Source organism: Electrophorus electricus, chromosome 17 (genome assembly GCF_041902795.1).
Source record: "Electrophorus electricus isolate QZ-2024a chromosome 17, ASM4190279v1, whole genome shotgun sequence".
Lineage (NCBI taxonomy): Eukaryota > Metazoa > Chordata > Actinopteri > Gymnotiformes > Gymnotidae > Electrophorus > Electrophorus electricus.
In genome coordinates this window covers 20,771,334-20,793,666 of record NC_137513.1, presented here as the reverse complement: position 1 = coordinate 20,793,666, position 22,333 = coordinate 20,771,334, and the positions used below count along the sequence as shown (strand labels likewise).

The 22,333-nt window shown below is 36.2% G+C and overlaps 3 protein-coding genes and 1 pseudogene across 3 annotated transcripts; all 4 read right to left on the bottom strand.

Moving 5' to 3' along the window:
* Positions 1-2,204: 2,204 nt before the first annotated feature.
* On the bottom strand, positions 2,205-3,120 carry LOC113569254 (olfactory receptor 52B2-like; annotated as a pseudogene).
* A 10,160-nt stretch (positions 3,121-13,280) lies between these two features.
* LOC118242561 (olfactory receptor 2AT4-like) lies at positions 13,281-14,315 on the bottom strand. Its single transcript, XM_035534337.2, has one exon. The coding sequence runs from the start codon at positions 14,313-14,315 to the stop codon at positions 13,323-13,325; it is 993 nt and encodes a 330-aa protein (XP_035390230.1). The 3' UTR covers positions 13,281-13,322.
* Positions 14,316-16,740: 2,425 nt separating this feature from the next.
* LOC113568786 (olfactory receptor 1500-like) lies at positions 16,741-17,970 on the bottom strand. Its single transcript, XM_026996943.3, has one exon. The coding sequence runs from the start codon at positions 17,968-17,970 to the stop codon at positions 17,005-17,007; it is 966 nt and encodes a 321-aa protein (XP_026852744.2). The 3' UTR covers positions 16,741-17,004.
* A 2,060-nt stretch (positions 17,971-20,030) lies between these two features.
* On the bottom strand, positions 20,031-21,675 carry LOC118242562 (olfactory receptor 2AT4-like). The gene has a single exon (XM_035534338.2). The coding sequence runs from the start codon at positions 21,673-21,675 to the stop codon at positions 20,692-20,694; it is 984 nt and encodes a 327-aa protein (XP_035390231.1). The 3' UTR covers positions 20,031-20,691.
* Positions 21,676-22,333: the final 658 nt, after the last annotated feature.

Below are 22,333 nucleotides of genomic sequence, written 5' to 3'. Positions count from 1 at the left end.
GTCCAGTGTGAAATCCCCTCTTCTGCATCCCTTCCCAGAACTGGTATCTTCTCTGGTATGCATCCCAGCTCTTGGTCATGCTCTCGTCCCTGCTTCTGCAGGATTTGTTTCAGTTTGTTTTACCTTTGTTGACACTTTGTTTTTTCATTATAATAAAAATGTTTATGTGGAATTGTGTCTGGTCTCATGCCTTGCCTTCATTGTGACAGTGTGCTCCCTGATGTGTAAAAAAAATACAAGATTCCAATAAAAAAATTAATAACCCAGCCTCATCAAGTAAGAGATAAACAGTTCTTTAAAAACACCTACAGACAAAAGCATGTAGAAACATGCACCATTTACTAAGTTAGATTTACTTAAATTGCTTTTTAATATAAATTTTTACAATTGTACTTTTCAAAGTTGTTCTATATGATGAGAAAGTCCAGCAGTGCTTATCTTTGTCTTCAAGTTTGGGAAAGTGTTCAAACAGCCCACACATCGAAAGTAAGTCCTCACTTTAACTTGCACTGAAGCAGACCATATGTACTGATTGGTCCCAGTCAATATCTCAAAAACATTTCCAACAGACCACAGGGCAAGAGATAGGTATGGGCCAATTATAGGTACCAGTTGGTCAACTGTCAGTTTTCCACCCCCACTTCTGTTCTTCCACCAGTCATGGACGGTAGGGTCATGTAAAGTTTTGGTAGTTTTAAAACTAACCCTTGTGTGAATGGCCTGTTGGTATGCTCCATTCAAATATACTAAATAAACATACCATGACCCTTTGAGCAGGTCAGTTTCAGTCTGATTACAAACTCTTGTGCCAACACAGGAATGACGGTAACCATCAAACCACCAAAGTGCTCTCTAACGACCTACGTGGGAAAATAATTGCTAATGTTTGGTGAAATGCCCAGAAATCTAAACCGATGTAAATAGGACTCAGGCTTCCTCTTGTCTGTATATGGGAGAATGAGTCATGCCACCATGTATGGCTGCCAACATTACAATTGTGAAAATTAGTGGTATAAATGAGACCGCGTCTAATAAAACCACTTACCTGCTAGGTAACCTATACTATATCATTGACAAGGCCCTTTCATGCAGAATGACCAATCCCTCCACAAGTGTAAACATCCCAAACACATGTAGTTAGTTTTGGCAATGATCAGAACAAGTTCTTCATTCTGAAACTGTGAGTGGTTTTATTGGGATATTCTGCCTAAGTACATCTCTTTGATGACAGCACATTAAAGTGCTTATATTATTTAAATACATTTTATTGCTCAAACGTGTAGGTATCTGTTCATCTTATATAACATACTTCCATCATAGATAAACATGATATATGTCTGAACTCTTAAAATGCATACTGGAATTGAAGGGAGTTTGTTGCTTTTTCTTTTCAGCAATTTCAGCTGTTTTCCTGCATGATAAAATTATATACAGTTGATGCAACTTGAGAGGCAATTCTTTAGTTCTTGATTGAGATAACAAGCTGTGTTAAAGCATGAAAATGTCCTAGGATCTGAAAACATCCTGTGTGAAAATCCATCATCTAATCTGATCCTCTGTAATCTGATCATGGCAACAAATCCTCAGTGATATTTCTGTTAATTCAGAGCAGCCTCTGCACTAAGATCTCTTTTATGGTGTTTGGATTTCCTCAACAGTATTCTGACTTATGAACTCTAAGTATAGATTTTTTTCAACACTACGCAGAGATCTGATCACATCACAGTGCACTTTTTAACAGGATGCATTCATTTAACTGCCAGGCATATAATATATAGGATGTTTCATGTTTCAGACTCAGGTCTAAGAGACGTAGCATTCAGTGACATATCTGCTTGCAAATAAAGTTAGGAAACTCGAAGAAAATAACTAATCTAAAGGTTCAGAACTTGTGTAGAATGAATATTATGTTTTAAATATCTGTTTTTTTTTTTCTAAAATAAACTGCTTTCTCCTAGAAATATCGAAGTACTTTCTTTGCACAGCTGATAAAAGACATGTGTTGGAAGCATCCTTTTTCTCTGGAAACCTGTGTACTTCCCTGCAATTTTGAATATCTTACTAAAGTACACATACATTACTCACCAGGAATCTTCTTCACACACACACACACACACACACACACACACACACACACACACACACACACACACACACACACACACAGTATATATATATATATATATATATATATATATATATATTTAAAAATTTGTATGTTCATGATTCTTTTGGAAATTTCTTATCAAAATTTTCTTTACCTCTGTTGTTTTCAAACTATAAATTAGAGGGTTGAACATTGGAGGTAGGAGGCTATACAACATGATAATGGATATTTGCAAATCAGCATAAAAACTGATACCAATATTGGCAGACAAATAAGTAAAACACCTAGGAATGAAGAAGAGGGAGATTATGATGAGCTGAGAGCTACAGGTGGAGAGAGTCTTCAGCCGACCCCGAGTGCTTCAGATTTGCAGAACTGTAACAATAATGCAGCCATAAGAAAACACAATGATGGCAAGAGATCCCAGCAGTATTACCATGGCAAAAACAAATGCTGGAAAACTATATGGAGCCCTGTCAGTGCATGCGAGTCTCGTAACAGATATATGATCACAGTAGCAGTGTAAAATAGTGTTGGATCCACAGTAAGGGAGGGGGAAAGCTCGAATAACCATCCTTAGAATGCTAGTATGAGCCACTATCCAAGCCACTATCCAAGCCACTAGGCTCAGAATTAATACATTTCTGTTTGTCATAATACTGTGGTACCGAAGTGGGTAACAAACCACTACATATCGCTCTATAGCCATTAGTGCCAGTATGTATGAATCGAATATTCCCAGCTTGAAACCAATACTTGGCAATTATCTTTGGTAATGTGGTTGTACTGAATAGAACATCAGATATAACAAGATTTACAAAAATATAATACATAGGTTTATGGAGAGTTTTTTCTGTTGAAAACAAAATAACAAATATTCCATTCCCTATCAAGGTGCACATATAAACAAAGAACATAACTACAGAAACAAGGCCATAGTAGTTAGGGTGAAGTCCAGGAAAACCAACAATTAAAAAATCCTTCACAAAAGTCATGTTTTCCTCCAACATCATGGGTTGATGTCTTTAAAGTAAAAAATGCAACTTCAGGTCTACAGGATCAAAAGTAGAGCAACACAATGGAATTTAGTGCATACTGTATTAAAACATGGCCTGTTGTTACTTAGAGTTCATTATGTTACTTTCTTAATTCAAAATAGATCATAGTAATGACAAATTACTTGTCATTGACATAAAAATGTTCAGACAGTATATGCTCCCTCTTTACCTAGATCACTCCTTAGCAATGGTGGAATGAACTGGCATAGTGGAATGGTGGAATGAACTGCTGGGTTTATGGTGTCTCACAGTTCATTTAAATTGGTCACATTATCTCATATGACCAAGAAGGGAAAATAAAAACAATTTTGCACAACATCTCCAGAAACGTATATAAGAAGCAACATTTATTTGTTAAAATCTCTGGCTGAGAAATGTCACTTTGTGTTTTTACAAATATTATCCATATCCTTATAGATCAGCCACACTATTTTTTAACATAGCAGCTAACTGAACACTAAAACTGAGAGTTCTTGCACTTTCAGTGCCAAGTTGTCAACTCCCAAATATGTTGCTTGAAAGATAAGCTTTTTTTTTTTTTTACCCAAACACCATAGTTCTTCTTCTTCTCTACCATAAAATACCATAAAATATAGGAATGTGTAACAATTAATCTTCCTCTTTTAGTTATCATACAAAGACTTTGCAAGTTGTTTTAAACAAGCTTTCAACAAACTTCCAACAATCTTTTATATTTGGAATTAATTTTAGTTTTGATTCGCCATATCATATTCCATACCTGCTGAGTCAATAGCACACTGAAATCTACAAGCAACACACTGGATCAATAAAAGGCCCTAGTGCATGGTAATGTTAGATGCTCATTCAGTTATTACATAGTGTATTTACTTGCTAAACGGCTTTTCTAAAATTTCTAGATTTGCATTTGCTAAATGCAAATTTAGACATATTGAATTCTCATGAGTTCTGCAGTGACATATACTGAGACACTGGAATGTTCTTGACTCAGTTTAATGCTTTGTGTGGACTCCTTTCTAAAGATATTTTAAATCTGATTTTTTCAATTTATCTACAGTTGAGTTTGTTTTTAAGACTTGTTCTCAGTGAGATAAACCTTTCTGTAGTTTATCTCAGATAGTCTGCAGCCATTCTCCAGTGACTTCTATTGCAGCAGTGACATTTTGGTGCAGGGAATTGAACTTGATGCACTCAGAGTTCATTTACCCAGTGCATGCTATATGACCAAAATACATTACACCTACACCTTGTGACATCGCATTCAAAATCCATATGCATTAATATGGAGTTTGTCTCACTTTTGCATCTATAACAGGTTCCATTCTTCTGAAAAAGTTTTCCACAAGATTTAGGACTCTAAATCGACTCATAAATTGCCATGTCACAATTTTTGTCCATTCATCCAGAAGAGCATTTGTGAGGTTACACACCAATGTTGATTGAGATGTCCTTGCTCACAGTCTCCATTCTTGTTCATCCCAAACATGTTTGATGTGGTCGATGTCAGGGTTCTGTGTGGGCCAGTCAAGTTATTCCACACTAAACTCACCCGACCATGCCTTTATGGACCTTGCTTTGTGCACTGGGGCAAAGTCATTCTAGAACTGAAAAGGGCCTTCCCCATATAATTCCTACAAAGTTGGAAGCATACAGTTATCCAAAATGTCTTGGTATGCTGAAGCATCAAGGTTTCCCTTCACTGGAACTAAGGTGCCTTGGCCAACTTTTGAAAAACATCCCTATAGCTTTATTCCTCCTCCACCAAACTTTACAGTTGGCACAATGCAATCAGGCAGGTAACATTCTCATGGCATTCGCTAAACCCGGACTCATCCATCAAACTACCAGATAGAGAATCATGATTCATCACTCCACAGAATACAGTTCTTCTGCTCCAGAGTTCAGTGGCCAAATGCTTTATACAACTCCATCTGATGCTTGGCATTGTACTAGTGATGTAAGGCTTGCATTCAGCTTTTCATGGAAACCTATACCATGAAGCTCCTGTTCTTCTGCTGATGTTAATACCAGAGGAGGTTTGGAACTCTGCATATATTGAGTCAGTGGAATGTTGGTGACTTGTGCCTCAGACCTTGCTCTGTAACTTTATGTGGCCTGCATTTCATGGCTGAGTTGCCCAGGTTCCAAAAAGCTGCAAAATTTTAAATAATACAACTTTCAGTTGATTATGGAATATCTAAGAGGGAAGAAATTTCACAAAGTGGCTTGTAACGGTAGTATCCTGTTACAGTACCATGGTCAAATTTAGTGAGCTCTTTAGATTGACCCATTCTTTCACAAATGTTTGTAAAGACTACGTGGCTAGCTGTTTTATTTTATACTACTGTTGCAATGAGCTTGAATGAAACACCTGACTTTAATGATACAGTGTATTTCTGAGTTCAGATAATATTACTTGGATTGTGACAGGTGTGGATTGAGCTAAGATACCTATTAGCAGGGTATTGTTTATTTTAGGCAATGACCTTGCTGGTGGAGAGATATTTACACTGCCAGACATTGTAAATGAACACACTGAATTCTGCTTATGCTCCCATTGAAGAATTACTCTGTTTCCTGTTTGTAGAGGTCTCACATTTATCATTAGCTCAAGAACACTGATTATATAGCCAACTGGGGATTAGAAAGACACTTCAGCATGTCTTAAAAATTGTGGCCTTCCATTAAGTCTGATTTGTGTTGCACCTGTCAGCTTGTTGGAAAGGCAAACTAGGTCATTCCTTCTGCTCCTCTTTGTTCCATAGTTGCAATAAGAGAACTGTTTGAAAATCTTTGTGTTCCCATAGGAACTAAGGATACCTTGTCCAAAGCTGTACTATACTGACTCTTATGTGATCTGCCCCAAGGCTTCCTGAAGCCACTCAAATTCCTTGAAATCAAAATCAGCAACTAAGCCTCTCATCAAATTTTGTACTCTGTTTGGGCTGACCAAACAAATTCAGTCTAATTCAGTCTGATCCAGGTTCGAATTTTATGTACAGACTTTTCTCTCAACACATCAGCTCTGTGTTGGCATACAATGACTTTGCAATTTGCACTGAGAAAGATCCAGGAAAGAACAGTAGGAAGCTTCACAGGAGAAGAATATTCCTTGAGAACCTGGGAAAATATCTTGATATCCCCTATACATAGAGGAGACAGAACCTTCCCTATCCTTTGCGACCGTTGTGAGCGCATTTGAGATGGAAGAATCTAGGCCTACTCTGCTGAGGGCACAGCAAAGGGAAACAAATGAAAGAGGTGGCAAACCTGCCCTTATAAGAAAGACACTAAGACTATTACAAACTAACTACAAATGTTTCATATATATATATATATATATATATATATATATATATATATATATATATATATCAAATGTAAAAATGTAGTGTAAAAAGTCCCAAAGACAGACCTAGACAGACCCCAGCATGTTAACTGCAATTTTATAAGGATCTGAAAAGTTATGGTATTATATTTCTACATCCAAATTAACCCATATAATTCTCTAAAATGAGTGTTTTAATGAAGAAGTATGTCCAATGTTAAGGTAAACAAGATCATTATTAATCAGTTTACTAGTCAGCTTGACACTCTTATGAGTCAACTCCACATCAGTGGAAACCCACTCATTCTCCATGGTGACTCCAACATTACACCAGACAAACCAGTCATCAGACAAACCAGTCATCTTGCTTCCTTCATATTATTCTTATTTGACCTCACCTGCAACCAGTTTCCACCGACTTACGTAATAGGCAACATTCTGGACATTCAGCTGGACCACTCCAGTACTGGACATCACAGTCACCCTCCCCCACCTCTCAAAACATCACTTTCATCTGTCTCTCCTGACTCTCCATGTTGACACCTCTACTACTTGTTCTTCCTCCTTCTGCTGCAACCTGTGCTCCATTCCTCCCTCTACCCTTTTGCTTCTACTGTCTTGATTACCCTTCCTCATGCTGGATCTTTTTCTTCTCTCTCCCTGGATACAGCTACTAAAACTTTCCTCTCCCCACTCTCCTCATCAGTTAACATGCTGTGCCCTCTCTCAGAAGTAATGCACTGTAACAGGGGAGAACTGTAAACTGCTGAGCAATGGTAGGGGAAAATTCTCACCTAGATTCAGACCTCCACTCATACCAATCCTTCCAACTTCTCACTGGAAGTAATATCTGCAAAATCATTCTTCTGCAGAGCTCTTCACTATTTCGCTATTTTCTCATTTCTCCTCAAACCGCCCCCTTCCCCTTCTCCCTCCTCTCTTACTTCAGAGGATTTCATCAACTTCTTTGAAGAGAAGGTTACAAGTCTTCTTTGGGTATGTTTGCTGTACACATGAAAAAGGGGGCTTTCACACATGAAAATAGTTTTCCTTTTAAGAACAGTTTAATGCTGCTTGTTATGTCAGCAATCCAGGAACCTGGTGCTGGACACTAGCAATGAGGGATTCTGTCAAGTAGATGAAGTTTGCTTTCCAGGCCTGGCTAGGCTTGGATAACTCCTGATTCAGCTGAAGGGTACTGGACAGCAAAGGTTTGTTGCTTTTGGATGCTTGGAAATTTAGAGAGGCCATGGAGAATGACTTTTTGGTGGCTTCAAAGAGGTTCTAGAAAACACTTTGACAACTTAGAAGGAGAAGGAGGGACATCATCCAAGCCATGCTCAACAATGGTGAAGCTCTGAATTTGACAGAGAATATTGTTGGGCATTATAAGGAACACTCTGAGAAATTTCTTAAGAAACATGCATCCTATGCAGGAGTTAGAACAAGAGGCTACTGTGAGAGAGGAGTCATATTCCATTTCCCTGACACTAAGATAATAGGAAAGCTCTACAGTGGCAAAGCAGCAGGGGCAGATGACCTTGGCCTGAAATTGATGAAAGTCCTGGATATTGGGAGACTGTCTTGTATGACATGCACTTCCAATATCTCATTGACCTCAGAAACTGCATGGTGATCCCAGTTTTGAAGAATGTAGTCCATAAAATCTGTGCAAACTATAGAGATATCACATTTCTCTCTCGAATAGTCTGTGAAAGGACATTTCATCTGATTTATTAGCCTCAGATTCATGAGAAAAAATGCAGATTCTATCCTGACTGTGGAACAGTGGCCAGCTCTTTATCCTATCCCAAGTAGTTTAGGATGCATGAGAGTTTGTTACTCCAGTATACACGTTTTGTGGATCCTGGAACATCTGGGGATTCCACAGGAGCTGCTGTAGGAGGTGGCTGAGGACTGAGACACTTGGGATTCTTTGATTATCTTGCAGCCACTGCAGCCATGAAATGGACTGAATAAGAAGAATAAGAACTGAATAATAATAATAAGATGATGATGATTATGATGATAGACTAAGGGCCTAGTGATCATTTCCTTGTGCATTTAAAGAAATAAACATCGAAAACATAATGTTAGTAGTTTGCAATCTGAATAAACAAGCAAAACCTTTATTTTTCATTTTATTTGACATTAGCTTGCTACAGTGACGTTCAGTAATGAAAACTGTTGACCATTAAATGACTTCAGAAAGGGGCATGTTTTCAGCTGGTATCACGATCAATTTCTGAACCCTGAGCCTCAAGATGAGAAAAGATGAGAGAAGGAAGATTGCACACATTGTAGTGTCACTCTGACTGGCTGGTGCTAATTTTACATTTAATACTACTAGCCAACAATGAAGATAATGTTGAGCACTTTTACTTACCATAATAGGTGAAACCTATTATATTTTCTGTAATAGCAACAAAACGTAACCACTGGTATATTTTATTATACTCAGCATGCCTAACAAGCTTTCTAGTTTAAAGATAAGATAACTAACAATAGAAACAACACTTTTTAAGTTGTATTTTCAACATTTTATAGTACAATATTTTGACAATTTCTCTTGGGTATTGTATATGCAACTTTGAGTAATAATAAGGCAATTACATTCAATTTTTATATGTAGAAGTTCCTTGAGACTGCAACTTAATCTTGTTTGCCTATCTGAGATTCAATACTAACTGTGTTCCTTTGAAACCCTAAAAACTGGGAATAAACTTATTATTTTGAGTTGTATTTGCTTTTAATTGTTAGAGTGTACAGAAACAGTGTACAGAAAACATTTTGTTTTTACACTTTTTACAGAAACATTTTCTTTTCTGTTTGAAGGTTCTTTCAGTATTGACCATGCAAAAATCACAATACTAAGAGGAAGAGAACTTAACCAAGATTTTGATGTCAGATGTTAGAAAATTTCCACACGCACAAAATTTATGTTCATTGCAATTGTGTCCCAAAACCTTTTTTTTTAGTATAAAGGTTTCAGTTGATGATTGGTCCTAATCTTTCTTAATTTCATCATGAAAATATCTCGTATTAGCTTGGTTTGAAAGCAGAATATCACTGGATTGACAAGAGGAGGGAACAGACTATACCACATACATATCATAATGCGAGCACTAATGTTCATTTGAACCTTTATGTCAGTAATATAAGAGGTACACCGGGGCACATAGTAAATGCATATAGTAAGAAGCTGAAGGCTACATGTGGAGAATGTTTTGTATATTGTTTGTACATTGGATATTTTTAAAACAGTTATGATGATTGCTGTGTAGGAAAATATGATGAAAGTGAGGGGACCCATCAGCACTGTGATAGCCACACAAAAGAAAAGCAGCTTTGCATGCTTAGCATCGGTACAGGCTAGCTTACTCATGGAATTATGATCACAAAAACACTGTGCAATTACATTGGAGTCACAGTAGTGCTCAGCTATGGTTTGTATAACTATAGCTGCTAAGTATTGTCTTGCCTTTGTTTGTTCAACAGTATTTGTCGTCTTTTAGAAGTCTTAGACATACAAAATTCTCAAAGCCAACCTCACAATACCCAACAAAAGATGAATCACATAAGCATCAGTTTATATATGGTTTTCCATTACACCTGAGTCCAGCTAGTTGATGTAATCTTAATATATGCTAATACAGCAATACTTGATGTCATATGATCTGATGTTTTTTTTGTTTGTTTTGATTTTGTGGCTTGCCCTCATTTAAAATCAAGCATAGCAATAGTTTTTTTTCTTAAAGGACACTAAAGCATACATATCCAGCTATCTCCATGTTTTGGGGTGTCTGAAGTCACACTTGTGAAGACATATTAATACATCTTTTGGCTTGTCTTAAAAAATGAATACTTGTCATTAAGGCATGTCGATAGACACACCTCTTAAGATGTCTTGTTTATAATAACCTCCCAAGATGTCTCAAAATCAAGTATGCATATCATTTAAATATTTATATAATATTCCTTCAAAGCATATACAATATAGCATTGATCAGAACAAGTTCTTCATACTGAACCTGTGGGTGGCTTGTTGGCATTTACTGCCTAAAAACATCTCTTTTGTGATAGAACATGGAAAGTTACATTTTGTTGCTCAAATATATAGCATATTTCTCCATAAATAAACATGATATGTGACTGAACTCTCCAAATACATACTGGAATTGAAGGTTATTTGTTGCTTTTTAATTTCAGAAATATTTTTAGCTGTTTTCCTGAAGGATAAAATGATATACAGTTGATTCAACTTCGCAGGCAATTGTTTAATTTTTGATTGAGATTAAATAGCTGTTTTAAAGCATGAAAATGTCCTATGATCTGAACAAATCCTGAACATAAATAGTCTAATCTGATTCCCTGTAATCTAATTATGGTAATAAAATCACAGTGATATTCCAGTTCATTTCAGCACAGCCTCTGCACTGAGCGCTCTTTTATGGCCTTTGGACTTCTTCCACAGTACTCAAGCTTATGAAATGTAAGCATAGATTTTTTAACTCTACACTGTGATCTGATCATATCACAGAGCACTTTTTAACAGGATGCATCAATTTAACTGCAATGCATATTATATATAGGATGTTTCATGTTTTTGACAGAGGTCTTTCTTCAGCTGTCCACGCGAAGTGCTTCTAAATGAGATTCCTAACTACATTTTATATTAATGGATGCATCATTCAATGACATATCTGTTTGCAAAAATTAGGAAACTCAAAGAAAAATAACTAACTGAAAGGTTCAGAACTTGTCCAGTATGAATATTATATTTTAAATATCTTTAAAAAAAACTGCTTTATCCTAGAAATATAGAAATACTTTCTTTGCACAGCTGATAAAAGACATCTGTCTGAAGCATCCTGTTTCTCTGGAAACCTGTGTACGTCGCTGCAGTTTTTAATATCTACTCCCCTTACTACAGTACACAGCAGTTACTCACATGGAATTTTCACACACACACACACACACACACACACACACACACACACACACAATATATATATATATATATATATATATATATATATATATATATATATATATATATATATATATATATTTAAAGATTTGTATGTTCATGATTCTTTTGGAAATTTCTTAGCAAAATTCTTTAACTCTGTTGTTCTCAAACTATAAATTATAGGATTGAACATAGGAGGTAGGAGGCTTACAAAAATATAATACATAAGTTTATGGAAGGTTTTTTTCTGTTGCAAACAAAAGAACAAATATTCCATTCTGCATATTTTCAGTCAGCAGAATGCTGGTGACTTGTGCCTCAGACCTTGCTCTGTAACTTTATGTGTTCTGCCATTTCATGGATGAGTTCCCTGGTTCCCAAAAGCTTCCACTTTTCAATAATACCACTTTCAGTTAATTTTGGAATATCTAAGAGGGAAGAAATTTTACCAACTGGCTTGTAACGGTAGCATCTTGTTACAGTACCACGGTCAAATTTTGTGAGCTCTTTAGATTGACCCATTCTTTCAGAAATGTTTGTAAAGACTACGTGGCTAGGTGTTTTATTTTATACTACTGTTGCAATGAGCTTGAATGAAAAACACCTGAATTTAATGATTAAGATACTTTTGTCCATACAGTATGTTTCTGAGTGCAGATAATATTACTTGGATTGTGACAGGTGTGGATTGAGCTAAGATACCTTTTAACAGGGTATTGTTTATTTTAGGCAATGACCTTGCTGGTGGAGAAATGTTTACACTGCCAGACATTGTAAATGAACACACTGAATATTCTGCTCCCAATGAAGAATTACTCTGTTTCCTGCTTGTAGAGGTTTCTCATTTTATAATTAGCTCAAGAACACTGATTATATAGCCAACTAGGGATTAGACAGACACTTCAGCATGTCTTAAAACACATATTTTTGGCCTTCCAATAAGTCTGATTAAGTCTGATTTGTGTTGCATGTGTCTGCTTGTTGGAAAGGCAAACTAGGTCATTCCTTCTGCTCCTCTTTGTCCCATAGTTGCAATAAGAGAACTGTTTGAATGTCTTTGTGTTCCCATAGGAACTAAGGGTACCTTGTCCAAAGCTGTACTATACTGTTACGAATGGCCACCCTCCTGACGTCCCTGTTTCCATGTTTCCTTGTGTCTGTTTTCCTTTGGTTCCATTTTCTCCGTCCCTCTTTTGGTTTTCCACACCTGTCCCTCATTTTTGGTCTTGTTAAGTTAATGTATTTAAACCCTGTCTTGCTATCTGTGTGTTTGTGGTTCATTGCATGTGAATGAATGGATGTGAGTTTTGTACTCTTAGTCTTCATGGTATGCCTAGCCTTGGTGTTTGTTAGTCTCAGAGTTCTTCCTCATGTCTGTTATAGAGCCTGTTTTCCCTGTTTGTGTTCGTGTGTTTTTGTTGATCATGTATCCCCGTGCTCTCCATGTTGGCTCTATGACCCTGGACTGTAATACCAACTCTGATTTTGGATTTGCCCACAATAAATCTTGCTCTTCTCTGCACGTGTCCGCTTTCTTACCGCTCAACATTACAACAACATACAAAAGTAATAATAATGAATAGAAATGTACATCTTGCTGGATGACACATGCACTGACATATACAAACATCTGGTTGGTGTAATTATTTCTGTCTTGTCAAAACTACCACTTTAGAAAAGCTAAATGCATACAGCATACACTTACATTGTCATATATAAAATGGATGCTTAGGTTCTGCCCTGAATTTGTTAGATGAGATATAAATATAATTACATTTACTCAGGAATGATGCAGTAAAATCTCAAATTTGCCACAGCAGTTAAAAATGCCTTTAATATCATAAGGAAAGAAAAGGATATTTAACATTATAGAAACTTTCATAACTCAGAACATATAGTACTTACATGTACTTTTTGTTTCATATATTGAAGAAATGTTGATTTGGCAAAACTCCTGCTTAAGGTTTCTTTCACTTCTTTTGTCCGTATACAGTAAATAAGTGGATTAACTAAAGGAGGCAGCAGGCTGTACAAGAGAATAACTAGTATTTGCATGTCTGCACTGAAGCTGACTCCAATATATGGGACCAAATAATTAAAAAACCTGGGAAAAAAGAAAAGGACAATTATGATCAGCTGAGAGCTGCAGGTGGACAGAGTCTTCAGCCGCCCATGAGTGGATGAGATTCGAAGAACGGCCAAAATAATAGCACCATATGAGAACAAAATGAAAGGCAATGAGAAAAGCAACACAATCATAGCAAAAACAAATGCTGGAAAACCATAGGGGGTTCTGTCAGTGCATGCAAGTTTTGTGATAGATACATGATCACAGTAGCAATTGATAATTGTGTTAGCACTACAGTAAGGAAGAGGATATGCCCTAATTACCATCATTAAAACACAAGACCGTGCCAACAACCAGGCTGTGGCACATAAGATAAAGATGGTTGAGTCTTTCACAATATTCGTATACTGGAGGGGACTGCAGACTGCCACATATCTATCGAATGCCATTACTCCCAGCACAAGTCCATTAACTAAAGCAAAATAATGCACAAAATGCATTTGAATAAAGCAACCTAAAAATGAGATGCTTCCATCATTAAACCAATACCTTGCAATAATCTTTGGTAAAGTAGTGGTACTAAATAATACATCACACACAGAAAGATTCATAATTATAAAATACATGGGTTTTTGAAGACTCTTTTCTCTTGCAAGCAAGATTAGAAATAATCCATTCCCTGCCAAGATGCACACATAAACAAGAAACATAACTGCAGCTACAAGGCCATAGTAGTTAGAGTGAAGTCCAGGAAAACCTGCAATGATAAAATTCTTCACAGAGGTAATATTTCCTTCAGGCATGATGGTCAAGAGGGAAGAACAGTTGTTGAAGCCTGATGCACAGAAATAATTAATTTAAAATAAATTAGGGACTTGTATATATTTTATAAAAATGCATATTATTTCAATTTGACAACTTTTGCATTCATATAATATAGTTCATAAAACTGATTCCAAAAAGAAGAAATAAATGTTTCTATTTCACACACACAAAAATGTATTTCAATAAGGAAAATACCTCTGAACAGGAATAGCTCAAATCTAGACTAAAAAGGACTGTCATGAAACAGGAGTTTGCAAAGACTAGGCTTAATTTGTGTCCAGGAAACTAGGCCATTTTGTAAGCAAGGATTTTGATGGTAAAATGTACCTCACTCTAAATAAATAAATAAATAAACTTTGTTAATTAGGCAAATCACTTGAAATTTGAAAACAAATCACATCACATACCTCTCCAATCTAGTTCCTAACTGCAATGAACATGCTACAACACAAGTATTTCCAACAACAGAGCCATTGTCTATTGAGCTTCAAGTCTTCCTTTAGTGGTAGCGTGCGGTCTATATAACACCTCTTTATACCTATCAATGACGTACTCTGTTGAAATCGTAGCGTGATACATATTCATGCTTTTACTTCAGGGAGGAATAGAGGATTTTGGGCACAATGTAGAAGACTAATAAGATTGTACATACTGACTTTATTACAGATTAAGTGATTTAATTAAGTACAATACTTGTGCAAACTACAAATTATAGGCTTTAAAGATGCCCTGTAAGGCATTTTTCAGCATTTTGAATTGTTCTCTGATGTCTACATAGAAAGTATGTGCTTTTGGTCAGGGCAAAAAAATGCACAGATGTGATTTTACATGCCTATTTGCAACTCTGTGATTTGGATCTAGAATAATACATAATATGTATTTAAAATTTCTTAGGTGGGCTCATGTATGATAGATAAGCCCTGCTCTGATTGGCTGGTTTACAGCAAGGCATCGTGATGGCTCACACAGAATCAACAGATCAAAATCAATCGTTTGCTAACTGTGAAAAATGATCCATGGAAAGTTTAGACATTCAGCCATATGGTTGAGCCTCCTTCAGACAATATTATATAGATAGAAGAAAATATTCTATTGCATGTGTTGCTGGTGTCTGTCTCTTCAAGATAACTGTTTCCAGGTGAGGCAACCAGGCTGGCACTTAGAACAGTAATGCTGATGGTTTCTTATCTGTTGGCTTTGTGGGTCACTGTTCATGGGCAGTGTGAGTCAGGGGAGGTCATGGCATCAACTACCACCATCTGAGAATCATGCATGAGCTAACCCAGAACAGCTGGCCACTCTTCCAGGTGCTAAAACCAATGCATCAGTGCAATTTGCCTGCACCTTAGTTCCTCTCAAGGTTTCTTTCTCATACTTTCAGGGAGTTTTCCCTTGCCACTGTTGCCTTGGCATTCTCATTAGGGCCTTGACCTGGATTCTACATAAATATATCTATCATTACAGACTGCTGAAGACATTACAATATGTTTGGTCACTTCCTGTAATAACTGAAATCGATCCTATTATCTAGTCAGTAACCCTACCCCATCAAGCAGCAACACAGTGCTTTGCATCTAAGATTCTTTTAATCAAATGCATTACTAATTAGAAGAGGTAACCCTAGCACAGTGAAGTCATTTACTCCACCAATTTTGTATTATTTAAACTGTGTTGTAGCAGTCTTTGGTATTTATTTTAGCTGGGATTTTGAATGCTCATTTCATCCCAGTTCTAACTGGGTGTCACGATTAGTCTCTCCCAGGTTCCATGTTCCATGTTTTCCCTTTCGTGTGTATTTTAGTTCCATGCCATAGTTTAGTTTTCTGTCATTTGATTTTCCACACCTGTCCCTCGTTTAGTTCATGTATTTAAACCCTGCGTTGTGGTCTTGGCTGTTCATTGTTTATTTGTTTACATAGGCGTGTCTTTGAATCCGCGTGTTTATGTTTATTCGAATGGTTGCGTTTCTGTGTTTAGTGAATGTTATTGAAAGCCCGTATATGTATGTATTAAGTTTGTAATCCATGCCTTTGTGTTTATCCTAGCATTTGCGTTTCCTAGCCTTTGTTATAGCCTACTTCCCCTGTTTGCCTTCGTGTGTTTTGTTCATTTGATAATATATCCTCCAAATAGGCTCTGTGACCCTGGATCGTTATAACAACTCTGATTTTGGATTTGCCTACAATAAATCTCGCTCTTCTCCGCACATGCGTCTGCCTCCTCACCACTCACCATTACACTGGGCAGCTGTAAAAATTTCCAAGTCTTGAGAAGCAATTCCAGGCCAGGTCTAAGAAGGCTGATGTGTCTTATTGGATGAAAATTTGATTCAGTGCACTTATTTTGATTAGAAGATATTTTTTAAACTTAAAACATTTTTTTTTATTTTCATCTACAGTAACATTGAAATATTGATATATTAGCATATTGACATATTAGCACATTTAATAATCGAAATATTGAAAATATTTATGTGTAATGGAAATGTACACAAATGAAAACATATTACATGATTACATTATATTTACTGACTGGACAAAATCTTATATATTAACAGTCAGAACAATAATTGCATATTAAAAAAATAAAAATTCTAAAAAAAAATAAAAATACCTGCAAGTATATATCTTATGTCCACTGCAGTGGTGAACTGAAAGCATTTTATTTTCATCTTAATGGTGCTTTCAGTTGACTGAGCCTAATTTTTCTTATTTTCATTATTAAAGATTCTCTAATTTGTTTGGTTCGGAAACAGAATATTATTGGATTGACAAGAGGGGGAAACAGACTATACCACATGCTCACTATAATGCGAATATCGACATTCATTTGAACTGTTAAATCGGTAACATAAGCAGCACACCTGGGCAGATAGTAAAGGCATATGATAATAAGCTGGGGGCTACATGTGGAGAATGTTTTGTACATTGCTTGAACACTGGATATTTTTAAGACCGTTATGATGATTGCTGTGTAGGAGAATATGATGAATGTAAGGGGGCCCAACAGCACAATCATAGCCACCACAGTGGAAATTAATCTTATATTCCGAAAGTCAGTACAAGCTAGTCTGCTTATTGAATTTTGGTCACAGAAACACTGTGCTATAACATTTGAGGCACAGTAAGGCACTCCTATTGTCTGGAGAGTGATCATTGTCATCATTGGAATTGGAAATGCCCACATCACTCCACATGCGAGTCCTGCTGAATAGTTTGTAATAAGAGCAGGGTATCTGAGGGGGTTACATACAGCGATTAATCGATCAGTGGCCATTAACAGCAAAAGGAAAGAAGTGACCGTTCCAAGATAATGAATAAAAAACATTTGTACAAAGCAAGCTTGGAATGACAATTTTTCATCTCTAAGTAGGTATTTTGCAGTGATTTTAGGCATTGTGGTGGTTCCAAAAGCAAAGTCCACTGCAGCAAGATTACAGAAGATCAGGTAGCATGGTTTTTGAAGGCTCTTTTCATAAGACACAAATGCAATAATGAAAATGTTTCCCCCTACAAGTGTGAGATAAATGAAGAGGAGAAGGGTTCCAACTGCTGTGTAATATTCTGGAAGGAGTCCTGGAAACCCAAGGAGGAAGAATTCTGCAATAGTTGTGGAATTTGTAAAGTGGTCCATGACTTTCAAAATGTTCCAAAACCACCTGATAAAACACTCACTGCAATTTTAAAAGGGAAACGGAAGATTGTATCATGTTTTGATAATATAACTAATTATTACATTATTATAAAACATAGATATTACATAACCAATTAAACACAACTAAAGATTAAGTCAAATCGAAAAGCAAGTTCATATAATGCATATAAATCATATAATGCAATAGCAGAATTAATAATCTATTAAGGTTTGACTTCATGTAAAAAGCTAACTAGCCAACTGATTATAGCTAAAATATTTTTATTTTTTCTTTGTAAATACCACTTAAAACCCATTACATGTATTCCCCCATAATTAACATAAATTAGAAGTTATAGAAAGCAATGCTTCCTTGCCTCAGTGTATGCTAGAGAGTAGCTGTAAGTATGAAAGCTGTGGCCACACTAGTGGTACCCATATGAGAACAACTCTAAAGCGTCAGTTTATAAATGCACATCGAAGACAAGAAAGGCCAACTATGCTTGATGTACGATCTGACGTGTGTCTTTGTTCCCTGCCCTCCTGTTTAGTCAACTAAACAAAAAGTGGTGGTGTTCCCTCAGGGGCACTCAGGAAGCAAAAATATCAAATCTGTTCGTTTTCTAATACTTCTCTCAATAGCGATGACAAATAGTGAAAATGAGCTCAATATGGGCAGAAAAACAGCCAGCTGTGGAAAGCACTGAAGTAACCCTCCTCTTGTTGAATTTATACCAAAATAAACTGAGGCTAATTGAGGCCAAAAGAGAATGTATCACGACATTAAAGAATAATGCCTTATGTTTTCTACAATGATTCTGTAAAATTAGTAAATAAAATTGATTGTTGGAAATTTTGCATGTGTTAACACTATACTATGACCAAAATACATTTTTTGAGGTTACAGTGTCGCTGAAGCAGCGACAATATTGTCAGCATCTTGTTTGTTCTGGGATACCTTTGAATTTTGATATTTTTCTAACATAATAAATAATATACTAAACATTCTAAGTAATATAATAAACATTATATCATAACACCTGTACAAATTGCACTGTATATTTTTTTACACACACAAAAAATATTTTGTGTCAGATAATTGCACCACAGCCCAATTTCAACTTCATTATAGTACTTTCAGTGTCAAAACCAAAAATGCCGAATTCAACATACTAGGTATTGATTGATCCATTGCAACGTCTCTCTTTTGGTTGTGCTTATGTAATTATGGATTCCCTTCCTTTGTCTTGGCCTGGTTTGCATTTCTGTGTTCTTCATTTATTTAGATAATGTCTATTTGTGTTTCATCTGTGTTCAAGCAAAAGCTCCCATTGTTACTAATGTTAATCTATTAGTCTCCTTCATTCTTTGTTTTACTTCCATTTATTGTCACACGTATGAAACCTTGTTAGTGTTTTCTTGTTTGGCCTCCTTGTTTAGCTGTTATCCTGCAAACCATTATTCTCTTCTCTTTTGTGTTTTCTGTTTCTTATTAAACTCACTCCTTTTTATTCATTTCCTACTGTCATTTAGTCATGGCTTCATGTCATATATCGGACTCTGACTTTCTATACTTTCTCATATGAGGCGATTGATCGCACTCAAGCTAACCTACATTATACCCTTACATCAAACCTATGCAAACTAACGAAGAGAATGCTCAAGAATAGGCTGAACTATTTCCATAATGTAGGGGCTTCTGTCTCCATGTCAAAGCAGATTTAGAAGAGGTTGTACTTTGAATACTGCCCCATGCCTGTCTGGCCCAAGTCAATAAGGCAGCACTTGTACAGAATTGTTTTGATATTGAAAATGTTTATGATATGGAAAATAAGGATAACAAGTGAAAGGACATTTTATATGTTTATCTTATTCTTATTCATGCTATTTTCATTTACATTGATATATACCCCAAAAAACTATAAAATGCCACATCCTGAGTTTGTGAACTATGCATTTGTCATTACTGGTACAGCCAGCATAGCTAGGACCCAAATTGTGATATTTATTGGACAACAGATTTATTCATCATCAATCTTTGCGCCACTAAATATGTTTATATGAATCTGCCACATACGTCCACTGACGCCTGTCTCCAATGCTTCCACTGGCTTCTCATGCCAACTGATACAGAGAGTGTGACCTGCTTCACCCCTGCAGGGTGAGGTCAAAATAAATATATAACAAAGCCATCAGTAATTACTGACAATAAGAAATATTAGCCCTAATCTACTCATATTCACTTGCTGTTGATATATTTCATTAGTCCTGAAGTGTCCTGTGATACCAACTGTGAAGACACATATTATTAGCAGAACAATCATTTGTTAAAATTCAGGGTTTGACAAAAAAATCCTAAAATTTAGACATAAAATATAAAGAAATATATAATTGCTCACTGATGAAGCAAATTGTTAAATTTTCCTGGGCTCTCCACACAAAAACATTATTCATTTTGCCCATTATATTCAGGCTATAGAGACATTTTCAGTGACATACTGAATGCAAATAATGTGTTTTGATTCAAATGATATTGCGTTCCATTGTAAAGTGGAGACAGGCTGGGGAGTATGTGATGTGTAAACAGTTTCCTAGAATATTAATGTCTCTGAGTGTATTGGAAATCTGGCTTACCAGTGTGCGTCTTGCTCTTATACATGAAAACATCTTACAACTTCCAGAGTTCTTGCAATATGTTTACAGTTATGCATCCTTGAATCATCAGTGTATAGCAGATACATGCAGGTTTGGCTTTAGAAATTGAATTAACATTGTTCTGGCTAAATGTTTGGTTAAGGCTTTTTTCACTTCTTTGGTCCTTATACAGTAGATGAATGGATTGATCATGGGTGGCACCAGGCTGTATAGTAGAATAACTAGTATTTGTATGTCAGAACTGAACATTAGACCAGTGAAGGAGGCAAAATAATTAAAACACCTGGGTAGAAAGAAGAGGGCAGTTATGATGAGCTGGGAACTGCAGGTCGACAGAGTCTTTATCCGCCCTTGATTGGTTGAGATTAGAAGGTCAACCTTAACAATAGAGCCATAGGAAAACAAAATAAAAAACAAAGGTACAAGCAACACAAACATAGATGAAATTAAAGCTGCAAGGCCATAGGGCGTCCTGTCAGTGCAAGCAAGCCTTGTGATGGATACATGATCACAGTAGCAATGGATGATTGTGTTAGTACTACAGTAAGGAAGAGAATATGCTCTGATTACCATCACTAAGATACATGGCACTGCCAGCAACCAAGCTATGATACATAAAATAAAAACAGTGGAGTCTTTGACAATAATAGCATACCTGAGTGGATTGCAGACTGCTATGTATCTATCAAAGGCCATTATTCCTAGCACAAATGCAATAACTGAACCTGTATAGTGCACAAAATACATCTGAATAAAGTAACCTAAGAATGAGATGCTGCCATCATTGAACCAATACTTTGTTATAATCTTTGGTATGGTGGTAGTGCTAAATAGTACATCACACACAGAAAGATTTATGATGATATAATACATGGGTTTTTGAAGACTTTTTTCCCATGCAAATAATGTAAGAAATGTTCCATTCCCTACCAAGATGCACATATAAACAATGAACATGACAGCAGATACAAGGCCGTAGTAGTTATGGTGAAGTCCAGGAAAACCTACAATTGTAAAATTCTTCAGAGTGGTGATGTTTCCTTCAGGCATGGTCAGGTGGAGGCACTGATTTGCTGAGAACTGATGCAAAATATTAATAATAATAATAATAATAATAATAATAATAACTTAAACAAGCAATAATGTTTGTGAGAAGAAGAACATAGACTTATTGAAGTTTGGACATTTTATAAAGGAGATCTTAGATATTGCAAAGATTGCAATATATTGTTGGATATCGCAAATAGACAGTAGGTGTGTGTATTTTACAATTTAAATAAAAATATTGTATGAGGGGAAAAAAAAACCATTCCAAATAAACATTTGACAGGTGATTTTAAAATGTACACCCATTCAATTATAATCTTTGTCAGTAAAGCATATAACTTGGAGCTCTACCTTGCTTGTATAGTTCCAAGTTTTCAGAAACATGCTGCATATTAAAACTTTAAAGGAACAAAAGGTGCCATTTGTTGGGTAGTTTCAACTCATCTTTTAGGTGCAGTCTACCTTCTTCTGGAAGACACTGTCGGTAAAAGTGAAATCATCAGTTATACCTACTCTGGACCTCCCCTATTATCATGTGACACATTACTGTTTGTGAGAGTTTTCAAAGCTCAGCTTAGGGCTTTAATGTCATAATCACTCATACCCTGACCAGCTCAAGGACTGGATACAGGTTAGTAAGTGCTGCAGACATCACCCTTCA

Bases quoted from the DNA above. Each gene is read 5' to 3' on its own strand.
- LOC118242562 (XM_035534338.2), bottom strand. From the start codon at position 21,675: ATGCCTGAAGGAAACATCACCACTCTGAAGAATTTTACAATTGTAGGT.
- LOC113568786 (XM_026996943.3), bottom strand. From the start codon at position 17,970: ATGGACCACTTTACAAATTCCACAACTATTGCAGAATTCTTCCTCCTT.
- LOC118242561 (XM_035534337.2), bottom strand. From the start codon at position 14,315: ATGCCTGAAGGAAATATTACCTCTGTGAAGAATTTTATCATTGCAGGT.